The following is a 10,592-nucleotide window of genomic DNA, read 5'->3' as shown; positions in this document are numbered from 1 at the left end:
TTTTTCTCTCCAGGTAATAATACAATCTCTCATTTATCATTTTTTCCATTATTTTACCAACATGTGATGTGAGGGCTGGGGCTGTAATTTTCTGGGCTGCTCGGATCTTTCCCAGGTTTTAATATAGGAATAACAACAGCCTCTTTCCAATTTGTCGGCAATTTACCTTCACACCAGATTCTATTATACATGTCCAATAATTTCAACTTCATTTTCCTACCTAAATGCTTTATACTATTGGTTTGCTCGTCTTCTTTGATTAAATGTCGAAAAACATCTGAGCAATCTTCCGCCCTCTAGCGTTTACATTTGAAAGAATAAATAGAGCAAAAACATCACATGCCAGGTAACTTATCTTCAACTTTGGTTCCAAAAACAAATTGAAAAGATATTTCATATAAAAAAAATACATCTTCAGTTGTTACTTAAAGATACAGGCTAAATTGTTTTCAAGTCTTTAAGAGGAAAAATCACATTTATGAGGATTAAAATCATGATCACATGGCCTTTTAAAATGAGCTGTTCTGCCAATTGTTCATCTTTTCCCACATGCTGATTATGACAAAGGTAACTAATATCATCTCATCTCAAATATGTTATGATATATTAGTATTAAACCTGAAAAGGTTGACAATTATTTCATGGCTACACATTACTTTGGCAAGAAGGCAGAATCATTGGTTTAAACGAAGCATGTCCAAAGTCCGGCCTGTGGGCAAAAAGCAGCCTCCATTCAAATTCCCACCTCTCACGGGCTCCTGTCATAAAAATAATAACATGTGGCCCCAGCACTTTCTAAAAAGTGTGTGTACAATTTCTTGATTGTGGCTGGCTAAATTCCATTCTTAGCCATTATAAACCTGTTGTGACAACCTGTGGCTACTTTGCCTTCAGAACCTTAATAACCAAACAAGAGGACACAAAATCCACTATAATTTAGGTTAAAAAAATGTTAACAATGTAGCTGCAAGTGACCCCAAGTCTGGGTCCCCCTGGTCCAAAGCCTGGATAAAATACAGGGTTGTGTGAGGAAGGGCCTCCAGCATGAAACTCAGTGAAAGCTGATTTGCTGTGGCAACCCCTGAAGGGATGTGTTGAAAGGTGAACAAACATCCATTCAATGTGGAAAAAGGAAAAATATGCCATTGCAAAAAAATGGCATCATATAGTTCATTTACATTTAATGCTTTTATAAGAGTTCAAAGAATGCGAGCCGATTGGTTGGCCCTCATACATCTTCAGTTTGGACACCCCAAACCAGCGAGGGGAAATGATTATTTTAGGTGTCATTTATTAGTATTATATAGACAAAATTAGAAGTATTTTCCAGAAGATGGAGGGCAAATTTTCAACTTTTGATTTCAACCAGTTTCAGTTACATTGTGATCTGAGGTCAATCTGTTCTTTATTCATACTCTTCCATTTCAAAGTCTTCATTAAATACTTACATGTATCTGTAAAAACCAGGTCTTGTCTTGTTTTTGCAGTTTATGTGCAAACTTTAAAGCAGTTGTTGGGGTTTCAAAAGTATAAGTATCATGAACTTTGGGAAGAAATTCTGACACACTCACTCAGCTGACTGGTTTTCTGTGTGGCTCTTCTCCTAAATAAACATTTCTGTTTTTTATTCTCAACAAAGTGCGTGATCTTTGATTACTACATTTCTCCAAGCAAGAATCATTGCATGAATAAAGATTCAATCTGCACCTGGGTGTTGCGGTTTAGACTAAAAAGAGGAAGCACGATTATGATACTTTGGTTTACAAATAGACAGTAACTGTTCTGACTCCAGAAGTAAAGAGAAGAGAAAATTAAAGAAAAATACTATCACGTAGAACCTGTTTGAACAATGCGTTAAAAAAACAGTGAACAGCAATGTTACAACTATGTACTACAAAGAAACAATGGAAAAACAGGGGAAGTGCTACGTGTCGAAATATTGGGCTTGTAAAAGCGAGAAGTTGCAAATGCCCCTGCTTTGAATATTTTCCACAGGAACAAAAACACAAAAGCAAAAACAGATGACAGATAACAATTAAAAGAAAGCAAGAAATCACCACAGAAGTATGAGACAACATGAATTGCTTTATCGCCATGATGCACCCAAAAACACAGATCATCTCATCAATCTGTACTTTTTCATTCTTTAATCACAACCTGCATTTAGCTGCTTTCAAAAACTCCAGAAACAAGTAAATACACATTTTTCTAGATCACTTTTATAAAATATAAAAACTTTTATAAAAGTTATGATCGCTGGAACAGGAAACAGATATTGACTTGGACCTTTTGAATATTTTTCCAAACAGTAAACACTAACACATACAGTACTTAAAACTGACAACAGTATATTTACATTTTCAAACTAGCAGCTACAGCATTTACATCTACCGTATGTGGTATATTTTTGATCATATCAACTTTTTGATCATATCAACTTTTTTCTTTGATCTCAGCTTCTTGTATTTCTCCAGGGTCACTAACTTGAGCGAACCGTTCCTCCACCATTCTGTGAGGGGGGTCCAGTTACTCGTCATCTGTCACAGACATGGGATTGTCATAGGCAGCTCCCTCCACATCCTTGGCTTGCTTCCGGCGTATCTCTGGAGGAGGTCGTGGTGGTGGGTTCTGAGGAGGACTTTTGATGCTTTCAGCAACAGGTTTCCGAGTATCTTTGCGAGGAAGAATTGGTTCCCAGTGTTCACCTCGGACAGCTGCCTAGATAGCAGGAGAATGTCAATGCTTTGCCACAAAAGGATAGTGACTATGTTGTTTACTCAAAATTGGAGATAAACCTAAATTTAAACCGTGTTACATCTGAACCTTTGAAACTCATGGAGAATTCAGTCACACCTTCGTTTAATGTTTTGCAATAACGTATGTCATGTTTCAACAGAGACACCACTATGGGACAACTTCTAAGTTGCAGTTTCCTTGTTTCCAGAAACTAACCACTTCCCGCCATTACAACACACTTTTCAAATTTGACAACTGGTGAGCTTTGAACAACTTACTGCCAGATAGATGAGACTGGCAATGCCAAGACAGACACATCCTAAAACTGTGGCAAGCATAAAACCTCCAGGTACACAAAGCCTGTAAAGAGAAATACAAAAGGGTTTAAGACCAAACACAGTCATGGCACAAGCCTATTGTTAGTGAGTGGAAAGAATGCCGTTTGGCAAAAGAAGGATTGACACAAAACAGTCCACTTATTCAAGCGTGGCATTGTTTCAGAACCACAAAGTCAACTTTATTCAACTTCTTTTCAAGACATTAATTAAACTGTTTTTCATCAAATATGTATCTGAAAATATTTCTCTTTTACTTCAAATTTTTCCAATCAAATAAGGATTCATGATCTTAAGTTTGATAAATCTATATATGTTATTCTCTCACGTTTCTTTTCTTTTTTACTTTTTCTTGTTTTGACTGCTTGAAATGAATTTCTAAATTTAGAATTCAAATCTTACTTACGCTGCATGCAGAAACGCTCTGACATAATAGTTTCTTGTTACTGGTCCGAAGGCTTTTACACACACTGTGAAGCAGTACTGGCCCCTGAAAGAAAATGAGTAGTGAGTAAAAAACCTTATAATAGTTAGGAAAATACGTGCTGATGATGAAATATGTAATAAAGGTAAGACTACAGGGAAACTTACGTCCTTTCCACACTCGTACCCTTGGCCCTTTTGCTCCTGGGATACTCGAGCAGGCACACAAAGACCCCAGCAGCACTTGATTTCAGTCAAGGCATTTTAATTATTGTTATCACTTCAACATCATCATCATAAACACACATAGTGCTTAATATAAGACTAAAATGTGCTAAATTGACAAACAAAACAAACTTTTTAATTTAATCTATCAGATTTTGGACTTTATGGTTACATAAAATGGATGATTTTTAACATTTGGGTGAAAAAATCAAATCTTAACTTAGATGAACAGGAAAAGAAAAAAAAACCTCATGGAGGAACCTGCATTTACTGAACATGCACAATAAGGAAGTGTGTACCGGATACTACACAAGTTGTGTTATGAACTAATACTCATCTGTCTAAGACACAGAAAAAAAACAATGTAGTTAGACTATAAAAACAAATATTGAAATATTCAGATGGGATGATATACATTATCTTCAAAAAAAAGGTGAATGAGGCTTTACACTTTCAGGTATTAAAATTCGGGGAAACCTCTCCAGGTTAACCCTGCGCATGCGCCACTTGGTTCTCATGAACCAGAGTGCAAACTGTATTAAAGAGTCTAAATCCCAATACACTTCTTATAATAAGGTAAAGGATACATAGCATAAGAAGCAAACTCCCAGCCTCTAAACTGCCCCGCCACTCCCACAATTCCTCCGGCGAGAAGAACTACAAGAAGGAAACAGGAAGGTAAAAAAATAAAACAGCATTAATGACAACAATCCACCTTTACTTTCTATAGATGAACATTATTTCTGCAACTGGAATTACCATACAGAAATGGAGCTATTTGTTCTAGTGTTAATTGTCCTAGTTATTTCATGACCTGACAAAAAGCAAATACTAACACTTAAAAAATCTTTTGTATACTCACTGAGGCCTGCAGCCAGAGCCTGTTCGTTGGCCCACATGGCCCACTCTATTCTCCCCATGGTGCTGACCCCAAAAACGACGCGACTACGACGCTCTACCTGCGACGACACCTGACCCTGCAGCCTGCACAAGGAAGACGACGCGCTTTAGAGGAGGTGCAGCCCGTAGACGTGCGGCTGGGAGGAGCGGGGCGGGGCGGGGCGGGCGGGACGCAGCCCCGCCTCGCCCGTCGTTTCCGAAAATATGCGGGATTCCCGGGAGGAGGGCGGGGCCAACACCCACCGGACAGGTGCAGCAAGGCCAGGGAGGAATTTCACTTAATCATTAAATAAAGTTTCACCCTTTTCTTCCTGGCAAGGAAGCAATAGCTTCGTTTAGTTTCTAACTTTTTCCTGTTTGTTAACTGATGCCTTCATCTGGATTTGTGTGTCATTCTCTCACATAATGAAACGGACAATAAAGGCCACATTGAATAAAGTTTAAAATATTTTTTACAAACTATTTATCCCAGGTTTAATGTCATTGACAAATACAAGATCTTTAAGGCAATGCAACTATAACATCTCTTTCTAACAGCGAGTAAAAGGAACAAGCTTACTGACAATGATGTAAGAAATCAGAAGACACAAGAGCTGCTGTCACATTTAACATTTATTTAGAATAGAACCTAAAAACTCGTGATTTGAAGTGACTTAGAAGACGCACTGTACAGTTTACATGGGGAAATTAAGATTTATTTTGCTTCTATGCTGGCATAAACTACGGAGCCCCTAAAGGGACATAGATGTAAAAGAAATTGTACTGGTTTCTCATGCGCACAATAAACCAACTGTTGCACACGAGGAACTAAGTGGTTATTATTTCTTAGGACTCCCCTACAAAGACTTTAGCTTTGCTTGCCTGGTGTCACCGTTATGTTACCTCTGAACGTCACCTAAAACGAGTTCTAAAGTCATGTAGTTTGTTTTGGTACCGGGGATGCACTGGCTTTGATCAGCTGCTGTGCTGCACACTGGGTTTTTTTTCTCGTGTGCATGAGAAACCAATACTATTATTTTTTTTTTTACCTCCATGTCCCTTTAGGGGCTCCATAATAAACTGTATAAATCTGTAAACGTAAAAAAACAAAAAAAAACAAAGCTACTTTCAAAGAACTAAAGTTTATGTCTTATAGTTTAGGAAAGCCATCAGGTGACAGCAGGTGTAGAGAGGGATCCTTCACAACCCGGGGGCCTGGACCAGCCTGGAATGTATGACCAAAAAAAAGAATCACTCTGCAGCTCAAAGAACATCCTCTTTGTCTGTATTTGTATGTACCTTGGTGCTAATAATGTAGCTTATTCCCTTTGGCATGGGTTCTAAGCCAACACTCTGTTTCAGCTGCTCAGAGACGGCAGCACTCTTGACTGGAAGACCTTTGATGAAGCTGCAGAGGAAAATAAAAGCAGCTTTGTGACATATTTTTGAGGGAGCTAAAGGCGAACAGGAAATAAGAGTGTGATAGCATAGAAATACAACAGAAACACCTATGCAAGTCTAATCAAATATATATATATATATATATATATATATATATATAACAAATATTAATCCCAGCTAATTACTCTGTACTACTATTACTACTTTGTAAAGTACCATTTAACCCAGAACTCCACTTAAGGTAGCATCATCACTTTGAAAGGATAAAAGACAGAATAGTTTTATATTATCGAAAATAAATTCAGGCATGGAGAGGTGAAACATAAAAAAACAAGCAAAATGCCATTTACATTATTGCCACATATGTTTTTATAATAAAAATACTAATTCATTTCAAGGCACACTATTTCTTTGAGCAAATGTGCATAGGTGCAATTTCAAATGTATTGTTTTCAGCCAAAAATAAATACTATGAACATGTTTGTAAATTTCAAACCCTTCATATTGTCTGATTTTTTCTTTTCCAAAAAATGTATTTGTGAACGAGGCCAAACCTTTTAGCTGTTGGCCACATTCTATCTCAGTAACAGAAACAAAGCCCAATATGCTGCAAAGTCCTTCATGACCGCATGCTTTTATTGTAATAAAAAGAAAAAGGTTAACCTGGTTTCCTCAGCAGGGTTTTATGAGCAAAATGCTATTCAACCCATAAACGTATGTGGCTCAACTAACTGTCTATCTCTTTGTTTTTTAGTTCCTTTAGCTTGTCAAACAGAAAGTATAGAGTACAGTAAATCGATTGGGTGTTGACATACTCCTCTCCATTGGTTTCTGGTGGGAAGAAATGCTGGATGAAGTGGACAAACTCTGGAACGTGCTGTTGTAACGTGAAAATCACAGCGTTTGGCCCGGCATCAAAACTGTAGGCCACCTAAAGGAGCACACAGACTTTCGTCAGCTTAAAAAAAAAAGAAAAGAATAGAAAAAAATCACGTTCCTCTTTTTTTTTATTACCGCACATGTTTCACATCTTTGTTACACAATGTCAAAAATTCATCCACATAAAAATAAACAATTGTGTTTCAAAAGTTACCAAAGGTCATACAAAATGAAAGCCTCATTTAGTCTGTTTTTGACCTGAAATCCAACACTTAGACAGAAAATATCCCATCAGGTTTTTAATTGTGCCCATTATGATTTTCACATATGTAAATATCATAATCCTAATTTTTACTCCTCTAACATGCAACGTCATAATTGTAAGTACTAATACAAGTAAAATAACTAGATCACCAGATTTAAACACAACTAAAAAATAAATACAACCACCACCAAAAAGGACAAAACTGTGGTACTGCTCACCCGTGTCTCCCCATAATGTCTGTTGTATCGATGCACCAAGTGAATGACCTGCTGGGAGACTCTGTTCAGGTAGAAGATTGGAGGGTATGTGTCCAGGCAGGTGGCATGAAACTGGTTGCTGTCTTTCATGGTCAATTCAGCAAATGCAGCAAAGTCTCTTCCTCGCACGGCTTTAATCATCTCCTCCATCCGGTGAGGAACAACAGACTCTGCCCGATGCTGCACACATCATTCACAGAAATGTTATGTTATGAGCGAAAGGTTGTAAAGGTGACTTTAGAACTGAAATTGAATTAAAGATCACCTTTAGTAGGCAACTTGTTTGTACGCTAGTTTGCATCCCAGAAGTGCTGCCGACTGGCTTCCTCTCAGCACTAGCCTAAACAAAAACACATCAGATTGCATTTAAGAGAGCTGCAAACTGCATGGATTCAAAGCTTATATAAAACTTTATTAACAGACGATGATGACCAAATTCTTCATCTAACAAAGACCTACCACAAGGACAAGGATTCTGAGTTCAGGCCAATGACTCTCTGGCTCCACCTGCTGGGCTAAACTGTCCTTGCCATCCTCCTGGTTTCCCATAATCCACTGAACAAAGCCTCCATACATGCTTCGGCAGGCGCTGCCAGAACCTTGACGAGCGACACCAGACAGCTCTCCTTCTACACCAAATGCCTGAGCGAGACTGTAAACTACAACCAAGGACAGAAAAGTACAAGATTACACTGTTGATGTGTTGCACATTAACACTTGCAACTTGAGAATTTTTAAGACAGTTTTCATAACAAACATTTGCAACGTAAACAGATTTTAGATACAGACATAAAGGCTCTCACCTAGACAGGCAAAGCCTGCAGCAGACGAGGCGAGTCCAGCAGCGGTGGGAAAATTGTTTACAGAGCAAATGTGGACTTTTTGAGAAAGACCAGTCAACTCAGTGGAAGTAGCGTCTCCGTCATTGTGCCTCTTTCGTGCCAATCTTCGAACTGAAAACAGAACAAATGGAATTAAAAACATCATGTTTCACTTCTGTATCTTGAATAGTGTTCATAGGAAAGCATTGAACAGAAAGAACTCACTTTCTCTGAGACAAGACTGAAGTCTTGGATGGGTGATGTCCTCCTCTTTGCCATTCAGCCATATTCGATCCTCCTTAAACGATCTGCTGGTTGCAACTGTTGTTGTTGTTTTTAACTGAACAGACATGAAGATAAAGACGTACAGTCAAACTACACAAACGCTATTTTCCAAACCATTTTAGATTCGAAACTTATGAATCATGACATTTTTCCAATTATTTGTTCTTTGTAAGAATACGTAGTAACCATGAAAAGTTAGTTTAAATATAGCTTAAAAATGCACTCATTTTTAATAGCATCAACCCTCTTTTAAATTGATAAAATAGAAATGAGTTGCCTCCCACTGTTGTGCAGTGAATTAGAGGGAACATGTTAAAAGCAGTAACATAGATTGGACGTTATTGTCCTTGCTCCCAAGGTTTTTTTTCATAATGCCCAAGGTCCTTAGTGAGTTTGGAAAGAGGTTAGGGTTAGTCGTGCTCCCTTAACATAAAATATAGTTTGAAGCTCTGGTCTTTGCACATTGAGCTGATTAGATGAATCAAAATCTGCGTGCAGATGTTAACCTGCCCTGACATCTTTATCATCGAAAATAACTTTGTAAAGCACATGTGTCAAACTCAAGGCCCGGGGGCCAAATGTGGCCCTCCATGTCATTTTATGTGGCCCACGATAGCATAAAAGTTTTTATTTCTTAAAATAAAAAATAAAAATGGGTGTGTATTTATTCATATCTAGGGGGAACTAGACTTGAAATATCTGATTGGGCAGCTATACATTAGGACTTAAACACTGTCCATGTAACCTAACCTGACAGAATCAAATTTAACAGGATTTATGCTAGAGTAACGAGCAAACACATGTTTTCTATGCAACAGCAATTGTCACTTTAAAAGTTATAATAAATACATAAATGAATGATTTAACATTAAGGAGTAGTTACGTTTATTTTTCATTACATTTAGTTACATGTATAAGTTATATCTGGCCCTTTGAGGACAACTACTATGCTGATATGGTGAATGTTGTAAAGGTTTGCACCATATTTAATATCACTTTCATTACATTTTAATTTCTTAACCTAACTTTAATATTTCTTAATGTTAAGATACGTTTTCCATTTATGTAGCTGCTCCTCAGATTAGCAGCCTAAAAACTCAAATAATGGCTAGAAAAAAATTTCCATTGCAACAGTTTTACTGTCCTAAATGCTTAAAATACATTTTAATTGAAAAAACAGTCAAAGCTAAGTTGCTTTCTTTTAAAAATATAAGGAAAAGATCTACAAATAAGTTGCTTTTTTCATACAAATCTTAGATAGAAAGACATGCAGTTGTGTTTAACAGCTGTAAGGAAAATGCATGATGGGAAAGTTTAGTTAATTGCCTGGTCTTGATGCAACGTCACGCTCAGAGATGAGTTGATTGGCAGAATCAATTCTTCGTTCCTTTTCCCCCCTGAAATGATGTTAAACACGGTGCATTACATACTGTCAGGGTATTATTATATAGTCAGTTGCGTTTCTTAGCGAGTTATGCTTAACAGTTATTACTTTAATGGCCACAGTGACACTGTTAAATGTCAAATTACACAGGTAAAAGTGTTACTCTAAGTAAAACATGCATGCAGAGCTAACTGAAGTCGGAAAGCATACTTACAGTATTTAATGACAGCTATGTTCACGGGGGCAGTACATGTGACCAGGTACGGCTTTTCCATTCCGCTTTCAGTTTAGACTTTAAAAAAATATATCTATTTCGCGACGTATGAGCTTTTATCCTGTTAGTGCGGCGTTTATCTGGTGTTTAGCTCTTTTAGAGTAGGGAGCCGACCTCATGGTTACGTTTTCTTCTGGAAGCACCCGATTGGTCAGGAGGAAGCATGTGGCCATCCTTCCCACCAATCAGATTTCAGCCTTTTTCACCACAGCGTCAGACTAGCCTATAAGAAATCATCTGACCATACTCGAGTCAAACTGGCGAGGACAGCAACTCAGGGATGATTTTCTTTTATTTGTAATCTTTTAAGCCTTAATGTACATTAAAGCACACTAAGGCACACTACAGGTGCACGTGTCTGGCTTTCAGTATTACAAGCACACAGCCACCATAGTTGTTTACATCCCGTTGCTTTTGTAAGTTATTCA

At 37.7% G+C, this 10,592-nt stretch overlaps 2 protein-coding genes across 2 annotated transcripts; both read right to left on the bottom strand.

The window, feature by feature from the left end:
- Nucleotides 1-1,580: 1,580 nt before the first annotated feature.
- cyba (cytochrome b-245, alpha polypeptide) lies at nucleotides 1,581-4,741 on the bottom strand. Its single transcript, XM_004067212.5, has 6 exons — nucleotides 4,582-4,741; nucleotides 4,307-4,376; nucleotides 3,663-3,737; nucleotides 3,478-3,561; nucleotides 3,015-3,096; nucleotides 1,581-2,718 (listed from the first exon to the last, which is right to left on the bottom strand). The coding sequence occupies exons 1-6, from the start codon at nucleotides 4,637-4,639 to the stop codon at nucleotides 2,527-2,529; spliced, it is 561 nt and encodes a 186-aa protein (XP_004067260.1). The 5' UTR covers nucleotides 4,640-4,741; the 3' UTR covers nucleotides 1,581-2,526.
- A 796-nt stretch (nucleotides 4,742-5,537) lies between these two features.
- On the bottom strand, nucleotides 5,538-10,305 carry mvda (mevalonate (diphospho) decarboxylase a). Its single transcript, XM_023953503.2, has 10 exons — nucleotides 10,105-10,305; nucleotides 9,833-9,903; nucleotides 8,447-8,561; nucleotides 8,204-8,353; nucleotides 7,860-8,059; nucleotides 7,666-7,740; nucleotides 7,362-7,580; nucleotides 6,815-6,930; nucleotides 5,898-6,006; nucleotides 5,538-5,823 (listed from the first exon to the last, which is right to left on the bottom strand). The coding sequence occupies exons 1-10, from the start codon at nucleotides 10,163-10,165 to the stop codon at nucleotides 5,749-5,751; spliced, it is 1,191 nt and encodes a 396-aa protein (XP_023809271.1). The 5' UTR covers nucleotides 10,166-10,305; the 3' UTR covers nucleotides 5,538-5,748.
- Nucleotides 10,306-10,592: the final 287 nt, after the last annotated feature.

This window comes from Oryzias latipes, chromosome 3, assembly GCF_053564925.1.
Source record: "Oryzias latipes strain Hd-rR chromosome 3, Olatipes_Hd-rR_3.1".
Lineage (NCBI taxonomy): Eukaryota > Metazoa > Chordata > Actinopteri > Beloniformes > Adrianichthyidae > Oryzias > Oryzias latipes.
Note: the sequence above shows the minus strand (reverse complement) of the source record. Positions and strands in the feature narration are given on the sequence as shown.

What these genes read in the sequence shown, in the direction of transcription:
- mvda (XM_023953503.2), bottom strand. Translation starts at nt 10,165, where the DNA reads ATGGAAAAGCCGTACCTGGTCACATGTACTGCCCCCGTGAACATAGCT. An exon ending in GACATTATGGGGAGACACGG is followed by an intron (nt 6,931 to 7,361) that starts GTGAGCAGTACC and finishes GTGCTCCTTTAG; the next exon opens with GTGGCCTACAGTTTTGATGC. An exon ending in CCAGAAACCAATGGAGAGGA is followed by an intron (nt 6,007 to 6,814) that starts GTATGTCAACAC and finishes TTTCCTCTGCAG; the next exon opens with CTTCATCAAAGGTCTTCCAG.
- cyba (XM_004067212.5), bottom strand. Translation starts at nt 4,639, where the DNA reads ATGGGGAGAATAGAGTGGGCCATGTGGGCCAACGAACAGGCTCTGGCT. An exon ending in GGCTCTGGCTGCAGGCCTCA is followed by an intron (nt 4,377 to 4,581) that starts GTGAGTATACAA and finishes TCCTTCTTGTAG; the next exon opens with TTCTTCTCGCCGGAGGAATT. An exon ending in AGAGCGTTTCTGCATGCAGC is followed by an intron (nt 3,097 to 3,477) that starts GTAAGTAAGATT and finishes TTCTCTTTACAG; the next exon opens with GCTTTGTGTACCTGGAGGTT.